The sequence below is a fragment of the Pituophis catenifer genome, unplaced genomic scaffold, assembly GCF_029215685.1.
Source record: "Pituophis catenifer annectens isolate HBS135680 unplaced genomic scaffold, rPitCat1.0.hap2 SCAF_1, whole genome shotgun sequence".
Taxonomy (NCBI): Eukaryota; Metazoa; Chordata; class Lepidosauria; order Squamata; family Colubridae; genus Pituophis; species Pituophis catenifer.
Window position 1 is genome coordinate 44,931,532 of NW_027256881.1, and position 25,837 is coordinate 44,957,368.

The following is a 25,837-nucleotide window of genomic DNA, read 5'->3' on the forward strand; positions in this document are numbered from 1 at the left end:
TAATATAGCCAGGTTTAATCACAGGCCAGCTTTCTGGCTAATACTGAAGATTCAGCTCAGTGTGGGTAAAAACATGGTGTGTGTTGTGGCTCCGTTACCTGAGCCTGTGTCATCGGCAGGAGAGGACTCCGAGAGTGAAGGAGAGGAGTTGGCAAGGCCTCCCTCTCCAGGACCCTCCTCTTTGGCAATGCCTTCGGTGTCCGCCAAAGGGCAAGAGATAGGGCCGGGGCCAAGCACGTCCACGCAGCCACAGGTGGACAGTGATGAGGGTAATGAGTCTTGGCTGGATCCACGCCAGCGCCGCAGAGATAAGCGTGCGCAACAGAAGAAAAGGCGTGCCCGAGATTAGGCTGAGTTACTGGACCACACCCCACAGGGTATAAAAGGGAGCGTGGTGGCCAGTCAGGCCTTGTGACAAACAAAGCTGCAAGCTTCCACGCCATTCTGCATTGCCGGACTTTTGCTATAGACTTTGCTGGATTATATTTGGATTTAAATTACTCTGTAATTATTGAACATTTTACTTTGATGTACCAGAAGCGGAGAGAAGTTATCTCTTTGTGAGTAATAAACTCTTGGCAGGCAGCCACTAGGTTGCTGCCAAGTTCCGTTATCATAAGGAAAAGGATTTTGTCGGCTGGTTTGGTTTTTAACTCTTGGACGTCTGTTAGTGTGTGTGCATGTGGGACGGGGACAGAACAGTGTGCATATATATTGAACAAGTAAGGATTGCAGTGGCTGAAACAGCATTTTTTCCATTTGGTGGTAGGAGGCGTGTCATTTCTCAAAGAAGGCTGATGCACTGTTTTCTTCTTTGTCCCCTCCTCCCCCAAATCAATAGGAAATTGATCCACTGTTTCTTGAAGTTTGCCCTCAAGATTTTGGGCCTTGGCTCCATGGGATTATAAAGAAGTCTGCATTAGGGCTATGATCTGTGAATAACCAAGCCTTCCATTAGCATAGGCTGCATGCTGTTAAAGCTATTTAAACTTCCAGAATCAAAAGATATACCTAGGAACATAGTAAACTATGAATTTATTCTTTTGAATGGGTGGGCAACATAGTCTATAGCAGGAATGTCAAACTGGCGGCCCGTGGGCTGGATGCATCACACGCAGGCCACGCCCACCACAGCTCCGCAAAGGGAAAAAACCTCGCGAAACGTCACATGAACAGCAACGTGATGTTGCGAGTTTGATACCTGTGGTCTATAGATTTTACATAACCCCTGGTTTCTCTTTTATGTCGTCAGAGAACCTAGAACCTAGAAATCGGCAAAGCACTAAGCACTAAATGAGATTCGTTGTTGAGATTTTTCAGTAGGCAACATTGTGAAATAGATATTTAGGCTTAAGAACCACATAACAACAAGATATCTTCATCCTTGAAAGAAAGAAAAAAACACCTTCCAGAACCTTTGTCCTCGTCAGTCATGTGACAAACCTTCTTTCACTGGACACTACAGCTCAGCACTCCCTAATAGGAATAAAGTTTTGAACAGTTGTGTTCGAGAGAATATAGGTCAACCATAGTTACAGCCCTTTCTTTTTCCTTTACAGGTGACTAAAGCCGAACAAGTATCTTGGTTTCAGTAAAGGCTTTTTTTCAGGCTGGAGTAGAATTCACCATCTGTAAAAAAAAAATTCAGTTCTCCAGAACAAGTGGTCAAAAGAATAAAATAGGTTTGCAATGTTTTATTTTTAAGTTCTCTCAGGACTACAGTATTTGATTTTTAAATGGTTCTTGCTGAGAGAAAAAGTGCTGAAAATGGGGGATCAGCAGACGTATAAAACAAACCACATAGTTAACAATAGCGAAAATGTATATTACCAGCAGCAGCAGCACTTGAGTCCCCTGGCATCTGCAAACCACAACTATGGAACTTCAGCCATGCATACGTCTCCAGAGTCTCCTCTCTCTCCCTCGTTCCCTCATGATGCCAGGGAAAACATATCTTTGAATGTTGGGCCCAAAGGCCTTGGGCTAATGGATTCTCCCAGGCAAGCAGACTGGGCCCATTTGGCGTCTGGAAACCACCTCCCAGTAAGAAACAGTCAGCACGTCATGTGGAACCCAATGGCTCAAAGTGAACCAGTTGATGGCTTTGACCATCTCTGTTCCCAAAGCAATGATCTCCGATCACAAAAAATTACCAGTGGAGTTTTGCATAAATTAGACTCTTTTGCCCAGGTGTTTGCTAGCCAAAACTTAAGAATCCAAGTGAACAATGTGTCTCAGCACATTCAGTCACAGCCTCCAGTGATGGAGAATGCTGGTGATAGTGCACTTCGACAATTGCTGTCTCAGAAACCTGCTGTGGAACAACAACTTGTGCCGAGATACCAGCAGATGCCACAGCAAGTCCATCCAGGATTTGGAAGTGCACAGCAAAAGCAGCAGATGCAGTTAATGCAACACCAGTCCTCTCTTTATTATGACAACCAGCAACATGTTGCCCACATCCCAATGCACTCTGCCATGCACCAGGGACAGGCCCACTTGCAGCAAATGCATTCTCAACATTTGCTGCCACCGCAGCTACAGCAGGATCAATACTATCTGCAGCAGCAGCAACCCCATCAAGGACAGCACAGGCTCTTGGTACATGAGATGCAGCCTCAGCAGCAGCAGCAACAGAGGCAGTGCCCAATGCAAACAGCTCAGTATTATCCAATACAGCCTATGATGCAACAATTACAACAGCAGCAGCAGCAGCAGCAGATACAAACACAACTTCCTCCCTATCACAGGGATACTAACCAGAAGCCTCTGCACGAACCTCAGCAATACTCCCAAGATCGAGGTAATTCCATGCATCTTATACAGCTAGGAGCAGTCCCTCCGTATTTCTATCAAGATCAGCAGCAGTCCTTCAAACATTTGTACCCACAAGGTGTTCTGCAGCAGCAACAGCCACCTGGTGATGCCAGTCAGCCTGATCATTACCAGGGTGATGGTAACACTCAGACATTGATGGATGAGCACCTGGCACTCCCTATGGCAGAGGGGACTGAAGATCCAGCACCACAGGGCCTGAATTCTGTGGACAGCACAATCTCCCAACAATCTCTTAGACCTTCAACAAGTGTTCAGATGAATAACAAAAGACCTCAGCAGTTGTCTCCCAGTGCAGTATGGCCACAGGTATGTAGAACTTTATATCTTACTGGTACTTTCTGATAATTAAGTATAGAAACAAGCTGTATCATCTTATAACATAGGGCAGGCATGCATGATTGTTTGTGAAATGTATACTTGGATTTCAATAATATGCTGGGACAACACCCCTGAAAAGTAGGTGGAGCCAGGACAAAAACTTCATTCAGTATCACTCCCATTGAAATTAAATGTAAAACTATGTTTAAAAAAATTAATACTTTCCCTTTTGTTGCATTAAAAATGATAATTCAGTAGCAGGTTTTAGAAGGCTTTGGGAGAGGTGGCTTCAGACCCAGGGTTTCAGACTTTGCATTTTTATCAACGATAGTTGTCCAGTGAAATAGAAGAAGCCTTTTATGGCTTCAAAATTTATGTTCTTTGAAACCATGGAGACAAACAGATGCTTCTATTGGCAGAGCCATTTTGTGAATCCCTAATATTTAGCATTTATTCCAATTGTCCCATCTATGATGAGCCAATGAAACTAGGTTAGATGCTTCTAGATATGATTAAAGAGTGTTTGCTTATGGGAATCTGTATAAATGTAGAGATTCCATTGGAAATTTAAAAATGACTCTGTGCATTGAGCATTCTTAGAGGCCTACCTCCTATGGAGTCTGTTGGATAAGGCCTCACCATCCATTTGGCTAAGAAACACAATAACAGGAGGCCTTTTAGTTTCTTCTCCAAGAGTTCAATATTGCTTCCTGTTCAGATCTGAACTATGCAGGGTAGCAGAGTGATACTTTATTTTATTTATTTATTTTTATTTATTTTATTCAAATTGTATACCGCCCTTCTCCTAGTGGACTTAGTGGATACCTTTAATGCCTTCCCCAATCTTCCCAATATTTTAGACCAGTTTTTTTTTCAAACTATGTTTTGATGAGGTTCCATGAGAAACAACCTTAAGGACATTAAAAAAAGAACTCATTCATTTGACTGTAATCAATTTCCTATCACTAGAGCTTTGCCTCTTGATCAAGGTATGCATGTGTACATTTGAAGGGTACCTAGACTAGGTAAAGTGGTGCAGACTATAAACAACTTACTGGTTTACTTAAATTTCTCCTATCTTTTTTAATAGCAGATCCAGTTACTTGATGGCAGACTTCCATCAGTTTCTCCTGAACAGAGGTATAGTTGTGATTAATTATTGATGCCTTCTAAAAATCCAAAATAATGGCCTAAAAATCCAAAAAAGTGTACAAATAATCTTGTAAGCAATCTTTTAGACTGCTATATTGAAATATAGCAATAATGTTGGTGGCCGTTATATTACTCTGTGGTAGAAGACCATATGACAATTGTTAAGAATATAAAACTTAACCCTTAAGGCATGTAAATTAGGTTTCTTCTACATCTAATCATTTAACTATTCTAAGTCAAAGCCTATCTGGCAAGCTTTCACAGGAGCCATCTAAAGATCATAAGTGATTTTAGATTCAGGAGGGAAATTCCATTTACCTCCAGTCATCTTAGTTGTGATCATTCGTCCTCCCCTTTCTATTCTGAAGCTATGCCTTCAGCTTTTTCTTTCAACTGTAGGAACTGTATCATGGATAAGAGAGCCTGTATCATGGATAAGAGAGCCTGGTTTAGCTCTGCAGACTAAAGCACCGTAATTAACATCCAGCTGTCTGCAATTACACCAGTTCGAATCTCGCCAGGCTCAAGGTTGACTCAGCCTTCCATCCTTTCTAAGGTAGGTAAATTGAGGACCCAGTTTGTGGGGGCAATAAGCTGACTTTGTATAAATATACAAAAGTATGAAGGCTATTGCTTCACGCATTGTAAGCCGCCCTGAGTCTCCGGAGAAGGGCGGCATATAAATCAAATTTAAAAAAAAAAAAAAAAAGTGTGACAAACTTTGAGGGGCCTCAAGCAGGACCATCTGTGGAATTACAAGAGGTCTTCTGATGATGCTGTAACACCACTAGAAATGGTGATCCAATTTAAGTCAGGCTATAGTTTCATTTTCATTGAATGTTTTTTGAAAGTAGAATTGATACCTAATTCTTAGATGGTGGTGTCCTTTTTAAATTAGCAAAATTTCATTTTACCTGTGGATGTTTTTTTTTCCTGCTTCTTTTTTAAATATTCCTACCTGAAATACAGGATGCTAGTTAGAAGCCATTGTCTTCTCTTTAGCTGGCAAGAACACACTCTTTCTCTTCATAGCTCATGGCTAGAACACCATGACCCAAAACATCTTCTATTGATGTATGTTTATTCTACTAAAGAACAACAACTTTAGCACCTTTGCTCAAAATAAATATCTGCTTTCAGATATTTACCCTATGCTATGGGTGTTGATGCCACCAAAGAAACTTTTGTGGACAAACTAGTTCAATGGATTGTGTTTTGTGATGCATTTCTGTCTGTCATATCCAGGAAAAATAATTAAAGAGAAAACCCCAAGTTGTACCTATGCAGATGCACAACCTATTTGTGTTGCTCATGTATTAAAAAATCATATAGGAAAATTACCTTCATTACATAGAGCAAAGAATTACAGAAAAAGCTTATTGCTAATTTGATGTTTCAGATTTGGTGAATTGATGAGGCCCTTTATAAATAAAATATAATATCTGCATGTTTTTGCATTTAGACCTTACATTTTTATTGTTTCTTTTTTGTTAAATAGGACTTACCAATTGCTTCAAGGATCTGATTTAACAAACTTCCCTTTCTTTATTATGGTCATGACTTTCAAGTTACTTATCAGATCTTATTTTCTCATTACATAATCAGTGTAATCAGTAAAATTGTTTCATTCTTGACATTGAGTAATTAACTTATCAATGTTACCAGTTTTAACAAATCAAATCTTGCCTATTGTTCAAAAGAAAAGTAAAGCTAGAGAACAGCAAGTAATTTAAAACAGTCCTTGAATCATTACAAATTAATTTAAATACTTTGTTTATATAAACAAGTAATTAAAATGATGCTTTTCATCCATTTTCTTTTCATTACACAGAACCGAGATTGCTACATTATTGCAATTATTACAACACTATTTTCTGTTTCCTTTTTAACTATCCATATTTACAGCATTTGAACTCTACAATATTGTTGCCATGTGTGAATATTGCCTGCTTTGAGCTTGATCACAATGTCAACATCCCACTGGCACATTCTTACAGTCTTCAATATCCAAGTACTGGTTCTTACTAAGATTAACATAAGGGCATAAACTCATAGCTGTGTTTAAATATAACTTAAAGCTTTTTCGATATCTGTTGTATTACATGCTTTCAATCATTATTTGTTACATTTCAATTGCATTTAGATGCATTTGGTTAAAATGGTTTCTCCTAAAGCCTTTAGATGAATACACAAGTACACTGCTAGTATAGTCCCTGACATCAAGTATACCACTTGTCATGGATGCCAAGTGGATGTCAAGTTGGAATAAATGACTGCACTATCAAAATATATACCGAGGCTTCCATCTGGCAATCAAACCTGCCACTCATCTGGTCTTACATAGGCTTTTACATCTGAGCAAGTGTTGATGATTGAAAGATGGGGCAGTGGTAGGTCATCTAATGGACCACTGAGTAATACATGAAGAGTGTTCCTATATTTTCAATATGACCCTGTATATAATTACTCCCAGTATCTCTCTTAGTGGGAGTTACTTCCCAAGGATAAAACTTTAACCTTGTTGTGTCTTCTCTGCATTTTGAGAACACCGCTCTGAATATTTACCCTGCTATTCTGTAGATGTTTATACCAGTAATCGTTATAAGTTAGGTCCTATTTGTGTATTCATTTACGGTACCTTAACTTTGACTTTGTTGACTTTTCAGCAAAGGCAGTAGTACATTTCTGCAGAAGTGAAATTTGATCTTCTTAATAGTAACTGAGCCCTTCCAGAAAACACCTCCAGCAACTGTTTTAATATAATATGTGACAGCAAGAACCGTAAGAATTAGGGGATGGCTGAATTAACTCTGAATATTTTGTTTGGGTGTTTTATTGGATTCAACCATTTGAGATTTCAGAGTCCATCCCCCCTTTCCAACTGTTCTGTGTATATTAATTATAATGTATTTAGGAGCATTCTTTCTAAAACAGCACCTTCTTTCTCTGTTTTTTGTAACAGCAATGCTTGTGATAAAGAAACATACATTGAAAGATCTGAACCAAAGAGCAAACTGACGTGCTCTGTATGTTTCAAAGAGTTTAAAAGTTTACCAGCTCTAAATGGTCACATGAGATCTCATGGAGGAATAAGGGCATCTCCTATCTTCAGACAGGTATCAATGCTTGTGTATTTCTTTTTGAATATTTGGCTTTTCCCTTTTCTAAAATTTGCTGCTCGCTTAACTATGTCTTTCTTTAAAAAAAATATATTCTGGAGCTTGCTATTGTCCCCCCAAAAATGTCTTTTTCCAGCTTTGCTTCCACATGTATTAATTCTCCATTGTTGTTGATGTGTTAGCTGATGTTATGTATAAGAAAAGAACTACATCTGGGCATAGGCTTTGGCTGACCTCCAGTTGAACAGGGTTCCTCACTGAGTATATTTCAGAATCCTCTTTATTGCTTGAACAGTTTTAAGCACGAGAAACTTTTCAATACAACTATGTTTTTTCTATTTCTTTCTGTCCAGTTTTCTTGTGTTCCTTTTGGACACAGGCTTCCAGTGAGGATATGTTTTTGTAACAGAGGAATTATATTAAATCTTTTGTAGTAACAATACTTGAGGCTAATTCATTTATTCCAAGGTAGCAGGAACTTACTTTAATCCCTGATAATAATTCTTTTAAAATAGTTCTTTTAAAATGCCCTAAAATTTCCCCAATGTTCATGCTGCCTATGAGTATTCTAGTGATGACCAGGCGTTTGAAGTTGTGGGTGAAAGCTTTTAATAATTGTCTGTACAGGAGGATGGGGAGAACCTGCCACAGCAGCACCAACAGGAACAGCTGCCCTCCGAAGTGGATAGCTTTGTGCCTATCGTCATGCCTGTGTCTGTCCCTGTAAAGGTTCTGTCGCCTGAGCCCAGCAAGCAGGCCAGAGATGGCTGTGCCCTGGTCAAAGACAAGCCTGTCTCAGATGATGAGATGCCTGTCCTTGTGAGGATGATCTGTTCTCCAGCACATTCCCCTAACGCCATCAGCCCGTGTACCTCTTCTGTGAGTGTTCTCTTCTTGCCACTAACTGTGCCGTAGGAGCCTAATAAATCCCTTTGCGTTACATCAATGCTTTGAGGACTTTTCCAGTTATTTCAAAGCCAGTGTTAATTACTCTTCTATAATGGTCCAAATTTTTCAAAGCAGCAAACACAATAGAAAACAACAAAGGGATTTGTTATCTTTAATGTTCTTTGTGCTGGCTTATTTTACTGTTGCAGCTGGCTGAGAGCCAGTTTGTTTTCTTCTTGAAAATGGTCTACTTGTGTGTTTGTGTGCATGCCTGTGTGCCCATGCATTTTGCCAGAGATTGTTTCCAGATAATAAGCATTGTAAAAGGCTTAAGACTGATGCTTTCTTTTCCTCAGATAAGCATCACTTTTTTTTCAATAAATCACAGTTATAACTGTCTGCTGTCTTAAGTGTAAAATTTGTGTCATGTAGCATGCAAGTCCAGGAGTTGCTACTAAAGCTGTTGAAACCTAAGCACGCCTGACCTCTGCCTTGGATCTCCCATGCCAGCCAGCTGCCAGTTTAAATTTTCCAGTTAGGTTCTCTGAGAGATTATGGAAAACGCATATTAATAATTGCCCATGAATTATTGGTAAAGACCATCTTGTGCATGGACTTAGTTCTGATAGCTTGGTTCTGATATCACACATGCTTATCCAGAATTACATCATTCATTCTATCCTGCATAGGTTTGTCCTAGAAAGCAGTACAGTTTTATTGAATCCAGAGGAACAATTAAATAATCTCATAAAAGCAGAAAGAATAATGCATGAACTTGTCTACCACTGATTTTTTTTCCATAATTCCTCTTTGGGAAACTGATGCTACATAACCGACTTTTGGGGAAGTGCAGTCTGAAACAGTAGAAGCAGACAGCAGATGATCTTTTAAAATCTCTACCCTTCCTAGAGTGTTCAACCTAGGGAGTGTTTAACAGAACTGCAGTGCATTGGTTCGCTCCTTTTTTGTTATTTAATTTAACAGCAGCTTCAGACAGTAGTTTGGAAAGAAATCTGTAAGGGGGAGGTCCTTTTGCATTACTTTCCTAAGAAAATTGAACATGCACTCCAGGAAAGGACAGTTGTGGGAGATGATCCGAGAAGGAGCAACCTCACAGTATTACATTCCATTAGACCAATGTCTGAGTTCCTAATACAACTGCTTTTAAAATAGTAGGACAAGTTTTTAACAGATTTTCTGGATCATTCTTCACTTAATTACTGGTTGATCATTATTTTTTTATTATTATTTTTTTTGTTTTTTTAATTTGCTTTATATGCCGCCCTTCTCCGGAGACTCAGGGCGGCTTACAATGCGTTAAGCGATAGCCTTCATCCTTTTGTATATTTATACAAAGTCAGCTTATTGCCCCCACAAACTGGGTCCTCAATTTACCTACCCTAGAAAGGATGGAAGGCTGAGTCAACCTTGAGCCTGGTGAGATTCGAACTTACAGTAATTGCAGACAGCTGGTGTTAATCACAATGCTTTTAGTCTGCTGAGCCACCAGGCCCTTATTTCTTGAAAATTAAATGGTGCCTTTGTCCAATCACCCTATAACTTTATTGTTTTACTTTTTATATGTAAAGAGTTTGGTGAAATACAATTTCACAAGTAAAAAAACGGGTAAAATATGAGCAATAGTAAAAATAATTACAGTCTATCAACAAAATAAACAGGAAGCAAAATCTACAGGACTTATTTTTAAAAAGTGACATAAATGTAAATACAGGAAGTCATGCATCAGTAAGAAAGGCCTGACTACTTTTAATAATGAAAGTTTATTACAAAACTAAACCAGCGGATGAAGCTGTACAAGTTTAATAATAGTTTTATATTTTTCAGGCTGTGCTGATGTACCCAAAGAGTGGATCCCAGGTCAGCAGAAAGGTCTCTGGTTTACCACAGTCCACGCTAAGTTTAATTTGGTGAATGTGTCTCACCAATTGAAAAATCCCTCCCTTGATATATCATGAACAAACTAGGACAAGATGGGACAAATGTTATTATATTTTATTTATTTATTATTGTTGTATCCTGCCTTCTGCTAAGATGTGGGGTCATTCCTTATTTTATCTTTGTAATCTTTGTGCTAGTTTGTTCTGAGAGAAAGAGATTGCCTTAAGTCATCTAGAGTGCTCCATAGCTAAGTGAGGATGTAGATTCCTAATCCAAAATCATTAAGGATTTTCATGGTGGATTCAGAATATTAAAAAGAGGGGCAGGGACTAAAATGCAGCAGTGAAAATAAATAAATGCTACATTCCTATAAATGCCTTCCTTAGTAAATGGCAACTTAAGGCAGGATATTTAAAAGTTAGGCAATCTAGTCTCCTGAGTCAGGAAATTTCATCATGAAGATAAAGCCATTCTCGTCACTGGTCTTCACTACAGTTCTGGCATAAAAAAGTCCTCTCCATTGGATCTTAAAATGCTGGCAGACTGTCATGAGAGGAAGTAATTTGGGAATTCCTCTTTAAACTTGATTCCCAATAGTAAAATAAGAGTAGATGTATTGCTCTGTTGAAGTCAGAAGGCAGTAAGTTGGAAGATTCATTGTTTAGTCCACGTTTTGATGTTTCACTGAAAAATTGTATTGGGCTAACTGATGTATGATTGAATACACTTACTATTAAAACAACAACTTTTGTATTTTCAGGAGCCCAATAGAAAGCATCACCAAAGTATCACCAACTCTGAAGAAAATATCAAATCTTTTCAAGACAAGAAAAAATACCGCCACAGACCTGAACCACTGTTCATACCACCTCCCTCCTTCAATCTCAGTGCATCTCACTCAGGGGCTACTCTGTACCAAAGCCAACTTCGCTCTCCCCGTGTTTTAGGAGACCATCTAATTGACAGGACTCATAATCCCCCACCTTATACACCACCTCCCATGCTTAGCCCCATACGGCAAGGATCTGGACTCTTCAGCAGCGTCATCATATCTTCTCATGGTACATCTCATCCCCAGCTGCCCCTTACCCCCCTGACACCCACTCCCCGGATTCTCCTCTGTCAATCTAGTAAGTATGTTGTAGTGTAGTATAGACGTTGCTCACATAAGAACTACTAGTTTTATTTACTTCTGAATGATAATAACGTTGGCTTAAATTGATTCTGCTTTGTACTTCTTATAGTGTTCCTGCACATCTAGATATAATTACTTTGTTTCAGATGGTTCACGAAGAAATGCAGAAAATCCATGCATGCTGATTTGGGCTTCTTCCTTTATCTCCTAAATGTGGCCCAGAAATTCAGTTACAGCAGTGCTTGTTCAGTGACCACAATTCAGTCATTAAGCAAAGTGATTGCTCAGTGAAACTGTGACCGTACTTATAATCTTACTTCAGCTTTGCTTTGCTTTACAGACCTGTGAAGGTCATAAATGCAAGGGTAGGTCATTACGTTAATTTTTCATCACCGTGGACTTTCCATTTTTACTGGAATCAGTTGATGAAAACAACCATGTCCTTGAAACTAGCAAATTTGACAGCATTGCTACACCACATGGAAACATTTTTTTTTAATCTCATCACTGCAGATATAAAAAAAATTCTTGCAGTCTTGAATAATTGTCTTGGGAGTGTAAAATAAAATACAAAGTAGTATATCATGTGAGAATCCTGATAGTAATTGTTTTCTAAACAGTGGGGAATGCATATGTAAATATACAATTAAACATAAAAAGTAGGTTCTACATGATCTGTTGGTCTGGTAAATAACATTGTTTTTTTGGACTGGTACTAGCTCCACGGGGTGACCTTCCATACTCCAACCCCTTCCAGTTATGGAGAAGTCACAGTATCCCTAGCCAGGCCTTGACTCAATATATTTGGAGGGCATTTGATTGACAAATACCTTCATTAGAGCAGTTTTCTTACGACCTGATGACACTTCTTTCAAAACTGTGCCCAAAGGTCAACTGCATATAAATGGGTATTCACTCTATTATTAGGGTGAGAAATATTCTTTATTTAAATATAATGTTGTTTTCTGTAAGAAAAGAAGGCAGACTTCAGAAACTTGGTTAGTGAGCAAAGACAAAAAGGGAAAATTATATTATCATTTTTCTTGCAGATAGTATTGATGGAAATAGTGTTCCTATGACCCCAAGACCTGGAGAACAGACTATTCATATTGAACCGTAAGTCTTTTGTAGAGAGCTGTAATATCCCATGCAACACAAATTGTATTGATTGGGAGTTGGAGGGGAGAGTGTGTGTGTTTCTTTTTAAAAAATGATTGAGATACAAATCATTCCTGTGAATCTATCAGATTTCTATGTATGCATCAAGGCTTCTTATCTTATTTTGTTTATGCTCAACTGATTACATTGGAAGCTACTTTTAAATGGTTTTCAGAGCAACATATTTAAGTATTATAAAACTGCAGTCCTGAACTAAACCATGAAGTATGACCTCAAATATTGGCCATCAGTGGCATTTTGGGAAATGAAAGCTCAACATGGCTCTGGGTCCTCATTTTACTGACCTTGGAAGGATGGAAGATCTTTGAGCCTGTCAGGATTGAACTCCTGGCAGTGGCCACAGTCAGCCTGAAATACTGCATTCTAACCACTGTGCCACCACAGCAATTGGTTGTTCCAGAGGGCAAATGCCATGGCAAAAAGCCTCATCTCTTAGGTACTGTCAGATGGAACTCTTTTGTACATGGGACCTGCAATCCTGCCAGATTTAATGTGGCAGGTAAATGTAATCCAGAAGAGATGGTCCTTCAAATAAATCAGAGTGTCAAACTCAAACTCAAGGCCTGCGGGCCAGATCCCATGATGCCTCTGCCAGTGAAAATGGAGCTTGGGAGGGGCATGTGCCCCCCCCCAGCTCCGTTTTCGCTGGCAGAGGGCTGCAGGAGTCTGTCGCAAGTGATGAGTTGGCCATGCCCACCCCAGCCACGCCAGTCTGGCCCCCCGATATCAAACACAACCCTGATGTGGCCCTCGATGAAATCGAGTTTGACACCCCTGAAATAAGTCATATTGTTCATTCATGATCAGAAGGTGTTGCTCTTGACAGACTGTGTTTTCCTGGCTCCTTTTTGGATGATTTTAATGAAGAACACAGTATGCCATCTATTCAGCTTGATTCTGTAAGGGAATAATCCACTTTATATGAAGTTTCTGCTTCATTAGTTTTATCTTTGCCACTTCTGCTTTCTGCCTTAATGTCTTTTTTTTTTTTTTTTGCTACACGAGTGATATTTTTTCCTGCCATTATTTTCTTCCTAAATCCTTCTCTGAAGAGAACGACTTAGGAAGGTTCTGCAATAGAGTTACATTTTTAATGCTTTAAATATTTTTATTTCTTTGAGGTGTATCAACATTGGCTCAAGATTTCAGGCTGATATCCCTGAACTTAAAGATATAGCAATGGTGGAGAAGGAGGATCACAAGGCAACTTTAGTTTGGAAACCATGGCCAGAACTGGAGGACAAAACTTTTGAACAAAGAGGTACTATATTTTTATACCGGTACTACCTAAAAGAGTGAATTTTTGCTTTGCTATGTTTTATCTATATCGCCACCCACTCACCAAGGTCACTTTGGGTAGGTAATAGGGATTAATCCAAACTCATAGTTTGAAATAAAAAAGTGAGCGTTTTCAGAATTGCTGTCTGTTAGCTTTAAAAATTTAGATTTTCTTGTTACTTCACTGCAAAAATAAGAGTTGAATCAAGTTTATGTTCAGTAGATTCTACTGTTAAAGAATGGGAGTAGATAACAGTTTACTCTGATCTCCTTACGCTCATAATTTCTGGAGGTGAATGTCAGACACCAGAGGAGGAAAGAGAACCAAGGAAAAATGGTTTATTTATCCATTTTCTTTAGAAGTAAGTCTCCATCAGATCCTTTTCAAACAGAAAAGATACTTGGACCTGACATATAATATAACAATTGGATACTTGGACCTGACATATAATATAACATAAAAACCTCCAGTATACATTGAACCCTCCATTGTTTATGTAAATTCTTCATTGGGCTAGCCTTATACTCCCTAAACTGGTTTTCTTCAAAAGACTGTATTCACTAAGAATAGTGAATACCTCTATAATCCTTTGCAATATTTTGTGTTGGGAATTAACACTCATTTTCACAACATGCTGTTGTATACATGTTCATCAGAGAAATACCATAGGAATAAACAAGAAAAGAGTTACAAAAAGAAAAGAATCTCTTCCAGATGTTTTGAAGTGGTATAATCACAAAAATGCTTATTTTCCCCTTTAGCCTGTTTTAAGAACTGTGTGAGAAAACAATAGACTTTCATTTGTTTTACCTTCTTTTTCATTTTAATATGAATGTATTGGTTTCCTGATACTTCCTGTATGTGTTTCTAAAAACTGATATACCACAGGACAATAGAATTCATAATTATACAGCAGCACATAAAACGTGTCTGGCTTTTTTATTTATGAGGTCTGCATCCTTGCTTTAAAATTATCATAAATGCTTCAGGTTCCATTTTAGCCCTTCTGGCCTAAGAATATTTCTCTCTTATCCTCTTCATACCCAAATCTACTTCACAAACTGTGCATTTCTACTATGTATGCTTTCTTTGTTTATCATTCGATTCGGCTGATTGGTAGAGTGACAATTAATTGCTTTCTTAAACCGGTACTTAATCTTAAAATCATACTATATAAGAAGGGAGCTGAGAATCATCAGTCTTCAGTGCAGAAATCCAACACCATAACATCCCTGACAGGTGATTATTCATCTCCTGTTTAAACATCTCCAACAAAGGAGACTTCATAATCTCACTAGACAATGTGTTTCATATCAAGCACAAGTTTGAAAGATCGGAAGACTAAACCTCTGGTCCCCGTGACCAATCCAGATTGGTTGTTGTTTCATATCTTTCCATCAATTTAAAACTCCTAATGCCCATGCTGCCCAGTCTGAAAATGGCCAGTAGGAGGCAATCCTGACTGTTCTAACCATTATGAAATATTTTCTGATTCTTGCCAAAATCTGCTTCCTTATAATCTTTTGGGATTTTCTGTCCGATCTTCTGGAACGGTTCTGAACCATTCTGCCTGCCTGCCTCCTACAGTTGAAGCTAGCTTCCCTATCTTCCCATTCTTTTTCCAACTGGGTGTCTTTCCAACAGATGTACCTGTAGTTAATTTACCTTTGCCACAAATTGGGAAGCACTGGTGCAAACAAGTAACTTATATCTTTTACATCATGTTTTTTTTTTTTTAATTTGATTTATATGCCGCCCTTCTCCGGAGACTCAGGGCGGCTTACAGTGCGTTAAGCAATGTTCAATCTTCTGCTACTTTGATACTTGATCTATGTCACCATTGCCTGTTTTTGTTTTATTTTTAAAAAATAATATTTTCCACCTATGTTCATCTACCCCTTTTAAACAAATTAATGCTGTTCCAAGGATGTGTATTTCTGCATTTGAGGTGATTAAGTGGAGTGTGTGAATGTTTTGGCTTTCCGTGTTTCTGTTAAATCCAGCGGGCAGCATCCAAAGGGAACCCTTCCCCATTTTCAGATTGCAAAGCATGGACAACCTGTAGACTTCAGAATGATGTTTAATAGAAAAGTGTCCTTCACACACACACACCAAACAATAAAGCAAGCTAAAAACCACCACAGAGAAAACTTCAAAGAGTAGAAAAACAATCACATCTGGAGGAGGAGAAATCTCAGCAAGTAATTAAAATAAACTGCCTCCTATTGTGCCCCAGCTGTCTCAAAATAGGAACTCATACTTGTTAGAATTAGTGTCTTTACACTGGCTTTATGCATTCTTGTTATGTTTCTGCATTCAGCAGCTGAATTGTTTGAGAAATTTAATTTTGTTTTCTTATTACAGTGACCAATCTCTTAAATATGTGCTGCTCGAGCATATTAACTGGTGGAGGAACCAACATAGAATATGGTTTGCATTCGCTCTTTGAAGCTAAAGGAAATATTATGGTAGGTTACAGAACATGTTAAAAATAGTAACAGATTTCATGAAGTAATTGGACATCAAGAAAATGTTTGAATAAGTAATTGTGAAATAATCTCACTTGCCATTAAAGAGATTTTTCTTTCTTTAGTGCAACTTCTGAAAGCTTTCGAATATGGTTCTTTATTTTAAAAACCCATATTCAGTTCTTTAAGAAAAAGAAGCCTATGGCTAGAAATGTCTAGTAGCTAATAAAATATCTTATATTTTATATGCGCTCAGAAATAAATTCCAGTTCCTTTCCATTCCAACTGTTCAGAGGATAGCAAGTTAAGCAAGGAACAACCTAGTTCAACCAGTCACTGCATAAATAAGTTCAGCAAGAGCTCTGCAGTTTTAAAATGTAGCATATCATAGGCAAAGGAAATAGGAAAATTGGAAATGTATTAAAATAATTAATTGAGAAAAGATTGAGTGCAATTCTAATAATTACAAATCACGTACAATCCTGATTTGCTTTGTCTCTGTTAATATTGCAGGCTGCTCTGGAAATGCTTCTTCTTTTGAAACCAAAAAGAGCAAAATCACACCCTCTAGCCAATTACCATTATGCCGGTAAGTACTAAAATAGAGAGCCTGCCAATTCCACATGGGAGCTTCTATCAGGGCAGGTGCTGTTGGCTGAGCACTGAGAAAGAAAGTCACTCATTTGACAGTAAAAAGTATAATGGTTCTCACCTGTTCATTTACTTCAGGTTCCGATCAGTGGACACACTTTGAAAGAAAATTGTTCAGTAAAGCACTGGCAACATATGGCAAAGATTTCATTTTTGTGCAGAAAATGGTGAGCTGTCCCTCTCTCTTGTTTTCATGATCTTCTGAATACCACTTATTACTTATCTGCTAGGCTAATTCCAGTGGGCATGGTTTTTAAGTGAAAGTTTGTGTGTTTAAACTTCGCTGAAGTCCCAACTGCAAGAATTTGTTATTTTTAAAATACCTGACAATTTGACCATTAATTAATTTCATGAATCTGTCTGTCGTTCGTCTGTCTGTCTGTCTGTCTGTCTGTCTGTCTATCATCCATCCATCCATCCATCCATCCATCCATGTATCTCAGTTTGTGGAGTTTTGGGTTTTAATCCCTTGCTCAGCTTTGAAGTTCACTTTTTGATTTTCAACAATTTACTGTCTGTCACAGTATAATCTGTTTCAATAGATTCAGTAGAGGAATTAGCCCGGGTTTAAAATGGTTTAACCCTTTAGTCATGCATGTATCATGTTAGTAAGCTCCAAAACCAAAGTCTAAATTTTTGATACTGCTTCAAAATTTTGAAATTGTAATAAACTATATATACAGTACTAATGAATATATCTTGAGAAATTTTTGTAGTGTGTATGCTGCATGTTCATGTTGTATGATAGCTGACAATGTGCTAATGCAGAGTCTGAATTATTGTACGATTATAGGTGAAGTCTAAGACAGTCGCACAGTGTGTTGAATACTATTATACGTGGAAGAAAATCATGCATTTAGGACGACGGCACAGAACTCGGCAGGCAGAAGTAAAAGCTGAATGCCCAGTAAGCCTCACTTCCTTTAGTTTTGAAGTACATAAAATTGCATAATAATTACATAATAATATTTATATTTATATTTATTTGATTATTACTTCTCTCACTTGTGAAAAGAAACATTTTAGTAAGATAGTTATATATATGCTGTAACCTGGTCCATGCTACAACAATATTGTAGGATAAAACAATGTTGTTTTATCCTAAAATAATTGATTGCAGTTCTTAGCAAGCACCACAGTAGTATAGAGTTTTTCTGGGTATAGAAATTGGTGTTACTGCTTCTAGTTTGGAATTCCCAACATTTTCTTGGGAGATCCATATTTGATTGATAGTCTGCCTTATATATCCAGAAGGAACCTGGAACTTCTAGTTTTAAAGAATCACGAAGCAACTGATAATCAAATAATTCTACTTAAGAGCCATTGCTAGTCGGAATAATATTAATATATATGAATAAGGAATTGAACTTCCTATAAAGCAGCTTACCTTGATTCTTCCAGTGCAGAGAAGTTGCCTTTCTATATAATATAGAACACCTTTAGAGCAATAAGAGGAACTTGAAAGTACCTCATCATATTTAGTTATTCTGAATAATACATTCTGTAAGGAATAATGATGTCAATTAATTTTCTCTCTAATTAAATATGGTTTTGAAACCTGTCTCTCACCTCCAAAACAGATTTTTTTTAAAAAACAGACCTGGAGAAGATTTGTCTTTATTTAGTAATTAATAATATTAGATCTATTAGATCTACCTATTGATCTTGAAACAAAGAACAGATAGCTCTCAACTTTGGGCCCACAATTGAGCCCAAAATTTCTGTTGCTGAGCAAGACAGTTGTTAAGTGAGTTTTGCAACTTTTCTTGCCACCATTGTTAAGCGAATCACTGCAGTTATTAAGTTAGTAACACAGTTGTTAAGTGAATCTGGATTCCCCATGGACCTTGTTTGTCAGAAGGTCACAAAAATTGATTACATGACCCCAGGACACGGCAGCCATCATAATCATGAGTCAATTACCAATCGTTTGAATTTTGATCACATGACCATTGGGATGCTACAAAGGTCATAAATGAGAAAAATGGTCACAAGTCACTTAGTTCGTTTTAGTGACTGTTCGAAATTGAGGTAAATCAAGGATTATCTGTAGGTACATATGAGTTACTTCAATCCTTCTTTAACATCTTTATATGTGGGCAGTTAGAGTTTCTTATACTGTTACTCCATTATCATCTAGCATGTCTTTGAATTTTAGACAAGTGGTGAAGATGAGGAAATGGAAGGTGAAGAGCAAACTGAGGAAGAAAAAGCATCTGTAAAAGAAGAGGATACAGAAATTCAGAATTCCCCTGACCCACCGTCTATTGCTGTTGCATCACCCATTAACTCTCCCTCTCTGCCAAGCCTTGGGCTACCTGCAACCTCTTTTATCTGTGAAATGCCAGACTGTGGGGCTGTAAGTGTAATTATTAATACAGTAATACACACATAAGGTAACAAAATAAAAAGACCTGTAAATAGAAAGGAATCAATTGTGGCTAAAGAAAGCAGTGATAGCACAAATAGTAACAAGTGCCTTGGATGCAATCCCAAAACATCTGGAGTACTACTTGGACACCATAGGCATTGACAAAATCACCATCTGTCAGTTGCAAAAGGCAGCTTTTCTTGGAGCATCTTAACAATCTGCAGTGATAAATTTAACACCATCAAACAACAGCAGCTGCCTATGCCAGGTCCTTGGGAAGGACTTGATAGGTGGATAAAATTGTCAAATTCAGGCTAAACATCTGGTGGACTGCAACCAATCATATTAATAATATGTTAATACACACATGCAGAAGTGTGTGGATACAGATGCAGCTAATCTCTGCAGTTCTCTGACTTCACAGTATGCATTCAGTAATTGATGTTGGATGCAAAATCTCTTACATTGATGCCCAGAGTGGCATAGGCCTTAAGATATCAGATGTAGGACACCAGAGACCTAGGTTCAAGTCCTCACCCTCACCCATGGAAACATATTGGGAGTCTTTGAGCCAGTCACATATACAATCCAACTTGTATCAGAGGGTGTATGAAATAAAGGAAGATCCTTATATAAACCACTCTAAACTCTTAGGAAAATGTGATGTATAACTGTCAAGTATTTGCAAGCCATTGGCACATGTGTCATATAGACACCAGTGGAGGCAGAGAGTGTCTCCACCCCTATGTGGAAAGGAGGGGCTTACCCTGAGTATAAAACCCCCTCCAACCTTTTCCACCTTGCTCTCTCTCCATCTCTCTCTTCTTATGTTTGTTCCTCATGAGACTTGATCTCTGTTGTACATAGTTAATATGATTTATCATATGAATAAATACGTTTAAGACATTCATTTATGCATCTGCCTCTGAACTCTTCTATGCTCCTGGGTGTTTCTACGATCCCAATTCCACAATAACTTTCAACAAGGAAGAAAAACATGTAGTTCTAGAAGACTAATGAATTTATTTTTGAATTAATTCATGTTCAACCAATATGGTACTTTAACTATATTGTGGGTTTCCCAGGACTTCAGTTACTCTGTAATTAGGCTAGACCTATGGCTTCTAAATTCCATTTTTGTGTCTTCATCTAACTACATAACAAAATTTCAACAGCAGGAGACTTTCCTGCCATTTTGTAATAGAAACATATTTAAATTATTACATTCATCCTGTAATATTATTCACATAGAGCTGTAAATAAGGGGAATGAGATACAAAACAAAATAAAAATAAACCAATCCCCACCAAATCCCCCAAAGATGGTCCTGCCCATTCCCCAATCCTCCCCGCTTAGCTTATGGCAACACCTCACTATGGCCAACTCGCCACAGTCAAATCACTCTAGTCAACTTGTCACGGACAACTTGCCCCAGGACAGTTTGCTATGACCAACTCACTATGGGACAACTCACTGCAGGACAAGAGTTACACTAACATTATTTATTTATTTATTTATTTATTAGATTTTTGAAGAACTAGTCAAAATAATTTTTAAAAGGATGCCAAAGGAGGGACAAAATAAAATGTGAATGACAAAAATTAAAATAAATGTTTAATTATTTTAAATAATTAAATTGAATTGTTGAATTGTCCCACAGTGAGTTGTCCTGAGGCAAGTTGGCCATGGCGAATTCTCCCACATTGAATTGACCATGGTGAATTGGCCGCTGCATATTCGCCAAGGCGAGTTAACTGTGGTGAGTTGGCCATGGCAAGTAGGCTAGGGCGAGTTCTCTCATTCCACAAAGCCCCCATCAACTGCTCTGTTCTTCCTTCTTTCCTCCAAAGTTGAATGTGGCTCCAAGCAACTAAAAAAAGTTGCTTAGGACTGGTTTAGCTTATGCCTGGGATTAACCTTATGAATAATAAAAGTGAAGTATAACTTTGTATAAATACCCGAAATACCTCCGGATATTTCGCTGTGCACTGAAGACCCTGTTGTTCCGCCAGGCCGGGCTATCGACATGATAATTTTAAATTGGGGTATTTTAAATTTAAATGGTTTTAAATGGAGCCAAATTTATTTAATAATTTTAAATTTTAAATTGATGTTTTGTCTTGTGTTTTTAAATAGGCTGAGTTCTTCGGGAGAAGGGCGGTATAGAAATAAAATTATTATTATTATTATTATTATTATTATTATTATTATTATTATTATTATTATTTGATATCTTCTGTCATGGATATTAGTTTAGAAATTTTCACAGTGATTGTGAAGACATTGTTGGCCATTTGGCTTGACGAAGGTGTGAATGGGTGATTTCTGTAGGCATGTGGTTTTGATCATAGCTGTTAGCCAAGATAGCTAAATGACTATCTGTTCAAAAGCTGTGCTGAGGATGAATGGTGAAGCTGTCTTCATGCATATAACTGGCCAGTCAGAAATAAAAAGTTCAAAACAAATTATCTTTCATTAAGAAAACAGGCAAGATACCATTTGAGGAACTCAGTATCATTGTTACAGTTTTTTAAAAAAACTTTAATTCAGAAAACCTATTTTTGACTTATTTGCCCTCTAGATCTTCACTTCCAGACAAGCCCTGAATGGCCATGCACGTATTCACGGTGGTACAAATCCTGTGGTCAAAAGCCGCTGTGGTGGCTCTGGCACTAAACAGAAGTCGAATTCTCAGAATGACTATTGCTCTGTCAAGAGTTCCCCAGCTCATAGCACAACAAGTGGTGAGACAGATCCACCTACAATTTTCCCCTGTAAAGAATGTGGCAAGTAAGTAAAGATGTCTACACAGAAACTAGAATCCGTGATTCTCTATGTAGAAAGCTCAGTGAAAATCACTCCCCAACAAAGTAAGGAAGTTGCCTTAATGAATAAGATTAAGCCTAATGCAGCCTTAGCCAGGTACCCAATCATACTTGCTGGGAACTCTGGGAATTGTACTTCTAAAGTATCCAGAAAGCAACAAGGATGCAGAAGACTGTTCCAAATCACTGTATAATAGAGTGGTAAAATATAATGTGTACAATTTAGACTGTGTTAAGATGTCATAAACCAAACCTAACCCTCTTTTGGCTTGAGATAGAGGTGGAATTTATACTATATATCATGTGGTTTTAGCTTAACATGACATGTCAATCCAGCCAATGCTATTTCCAAACCACAATTTTTATTTACTGCATACCAGAGGTTTGCTCAGGATTATGCTACTTTAACCTGAGATCTGCATCTTTAGCTGATTGCTAAAGGAAGCTTAAGGAAGCGGAGCAAGAGACATTAGTTTTACAGCCCTACTGAATTATTGGGTGATATTGTAGAAAACTCCTTAGCATTCTGTTTTTAAAGCTATAAATAGAAACAAAGTATGCCCTTGAAAGTTTTCAGCCTCACAGACTTCAAATGTATAGGATCCCCCTATTTGGGCAACAGGATTTGAATGAAGAGAATGTATCTGTGAGTATATGCTTAGCCGGAAATTTCTTGTTATGGCAGTACCAGATTCTTTCATTTTAAATGTATTTATGTATTTATTGTGTGTGTGTGTGTGTGTGTATAGATAGATATAGATATGTGTGTATGTGTGTATATATGTATACATATGTATGTGTATATGTGTATATATATATATATATATATATATATATGTATGTATGTATGTATATATTTGTTTTCGTAGATTTTCACAGGTACATGTATGCAAGTCTTGGCGTATTCGGGTCTTTTCCTGTGTAAGATTGAGAGTATCTTGGCGACGTTTCGACGAGGTCCCACTCGTCATCTTCAGACTGGTGTCTTCGGCTTCATGTTTGTGCGAGGAAAGCATGATTGGAGATGCTCTCTCTCTATAAATACTGGTGGGGAGGTGGGGAATGCTGGCTTTGTTGTTGTAAGCGGGTTGGTTGGTTGTGTTATTACATCTTGATTAGTTGATGGAATTGATGTTTGCAGATTAGTTGGCTGTTTCGTAACATCCTGTGTGGGCGAGGTCCTAGCCAACTACCCAGGATGTTGCAGCACAGGACTCAGGATGTCAAAAATAGAGCTCAGGATGCTACCACACAACCCATTACCCAGGTCGTTACAACACAAAAGAGTAATGGGCACACAGCTAGGACCTCGCCCACACAGGATGTTATGAAACAGCCGACTAATCTGCAAACAGAACCAGTAGTAAAAAAATTTGAATTTCAGCACTGGCTGGGAGTGTTTATCGTGTAACTTCGAACGCTCATACCCCGGGGATTACCTGTATCTGATTGGCAGTGAAGGATCAGCCCCTTCTTCCCCAGAGGAAGTGTAATTCTTGGAGAAAATGTAATATACTTCTGTAATTTATACAGATTCCCTTTTCTCCCCTCCCTTTTCATATTGTATTAGGATATTTTTCAAAATCAAAAGTCGCAATGCTCATATGAAGACCCACCGCCAGCAGGAAGAACAACAGAGGCAGAAAGCCCAGAAGGCTGCTGTGGCAGCCGAAATGGCAGCCACAATTGCAAGGACTGCTGGATCACCAGGACAAAGCTTGATTCCCCTGGATCATTTAGACTTGATAAAGCAAGTCGAACAGGGAAACAACCTTGGCAGTGATGTTGTACAGGAACTGGGAGAAGTAATTGACAGTGCTGAAGTGATAAACCCCAGCCTCTTACTGGATGAAGACGAATCAGAGTTGCTTCAGGATGATGTTGAGCTGTAGACAAAATGAGCCACATCTGTAGCATTACAGATACCAGATGAAATCAGTTTCCTCCAGTGAAAAGACTATATTTCTTAGTTCACTTTTATTTCAAACTATTTCTATAGCTAGATTCTTTTAAATCCAGAACTGGCTGAACACATCTGTCTTGTGATGTTCCTTCTTTTTTCTTTTCTTTTCTTTTCTTTTTCTTTTTTAAAAGTGGATGGGAATTGTTGTTTTCTAAAGGAATCTTGTGTAATATATTGGAATCAAATATTCCGAAAAGTCCATATATCTTAAAACTTTCAAAAGAAACATCATATTCTTTCAATTCTGCAGGAGACTTTCTTTTGTTCACCTCTGTTAATTCTGGCTTCAAAAAAGCCTGCAATAGGACTGTGGGAGGGCAAAAACAAGTCAGTGATACCTGCATCTTCAATCCAAGATGGACATGGAATAAGTTGTTAGTATCTGGCGATTTTGGACTAGGGCAACCTAATATGGTTCTTCTGCTTGGGCCTATAATCAAGATAATCTAATTCAATTATTTCCTCTCACACCAAAGTTTTGACACCAAATGAAAATTCTGAGGAGGTCTTGATTGTCTTTCCTAACAAGATTTAAATGGCAGTTTGATAATATATCCTGTTCTGCTTTACTTGGATCTGGAAGGAAGAAACAACCATGAAACCAGAAGGAATGACTAGATCAGAGGTGTCATACTCAATCCTGCCGCCGGCTGCGTCGGGATTTTGTTTGCCATTGGTGGGCCGAAGTGGGCATGGCCTGGTTATTGTGGCTGACTGGGTGAGTGTAGCCGGGGCCGGGGCAGCAGGGGCCGGTCCCTCACTGTCTCCATGATAGCCCGCAGACTAACTCTGCGGCCTATTGTGGGCCACGTGTTGGACACCTCTGAACTAGATAATTCTTCCAAGCAAAAGTTTTTATTATCACCAAATCTAATATGTATACAATTGTTTCTTTTCAAGAGTTCCCATAGTCATAATCCATACTTCAGAGCTTCCAATTTAGGAGACTCAGAAGGAACAGTGAGGTCAGTGAACGTATCTAAGAGATTATAGATAGACTTTTGATTTTACAGTGACAGAATGGCTGAAGCAAACTCACCACTTTTTCATATAAAATTCCTGGATTGCATGTAAATTAATGATTGATGTAGGGAAGCATAGCCAATTTGTACAGGAAATCAGTTACTAAACAGTTGTCTTTGAAAATATAGGTATAATATGCTATCTTTAGCTTCACGGCAGTGTTCTCCTGAAAAGATGCAAGTCAAAATTTTTCTCACAGAAAAAAGAGGAGAAAAAGGTCCTCTTCGAATAAATCTGCTTATATATATATATTTATTAAAATTCGTCCAAATGGAAAAGAATGGTTTTATGGTCTCTGATCATAAATTTTATGTGGCTTCTGTGGATGCAGAATGCACATACCTTGGAATACGCAAACCTTGGTACAGTTCCATTCACTTTTGTAAACTGAATTATATATCATCATGAAAGTGTGTGTAAAACCTAGATGGAACCATGCAGGTTTTGGTCATTGCCAAAGAGTTTAAAACTGCCAAGTGTATAATTTGTTGGTGAGGTTAGTGTAAACGTATTGAACATTGCACTTTTTATGCCTGCCAAAATTGTCTTTTATAGACTCACAGGTTTGAAACTAAAAATAAGCCCAATAACATTACACAAGTTTGAGAGACCTACATTGTGTTTGTGTTAAGCTTCTCATTTTAATTGTACAACCAAAATACAGAGCCATAATTAATGTTTTAACAGTTTTCACTTCGATAACTATTTTGAAATTCAGATTTCTTTCAT

At 38.0% G+C, this 25,837-nt stretch overlaps 1 protein-coding gene across 1 annotated transcript; it reads left to right on the top strand.

Moving 5' to 3' along the window:
* Window positions 1-1,767: 1,767 nt before the first annotated feature.
* On the top strand, window positions 1,768-24,217 carry TRERF1 (transcriptional regulating factor 1). Its single transcript, XM_070948585.1, has 15 exons — window positions 1,768-3,144; window positions 4,247-4,296; window positions 7,271-7,424; window positions 8,055-8,306; window positions 10,161-10,205; window positions 10,975-11,344; window positions 12,399-12,465; window positions 13,650-13,789; window positions 16,172-16,275; window positions 16,789-16,864; window positions 17,005-17,093; window positions 17,720-17,833; window positions 19,085-19,285; window positions 21,879-22,087; window positions 23,693-24,217. The coding sequence occupies exons 1-15, from the start codon at window positions 1,768-1,770 to the stop codon at window positions 24,012-24,014; spliced, it is 3,570 nt and encodes a 1,189-aa protein (XP_070804686.1). The 3' UTR covers window positions 24,015-24,217.
* The last annotated feature ends 1,620 nt before the right edge of the window (window positions 24,218-25,837 follow it).

Excerpts from the sequence above, each read along its gene's own strand:
- TRERF1 (XM_070948585.1), top strand. The coding sequence starts at position 1,768 with ATGGGGGATCAGCAGACGTATAAAACAAACCACATAGTTAACAATAGC. Across the intron at positions 12,466-13,649 it reads CAGACTATTCATATTGAACC|GTGTATCAACATTGGCTCAA; the intron begins GTAAGTCTTTTG and ends TATTTCTTTGAG. Across the intron at positions 19,286-21,878 it reads AAATGCCAGACTGTGGGGCT|ATCTTCACTTCCAGACAAGC; the intron begins GTAAGTGTAATT and ends TTTGCCCTCTAG.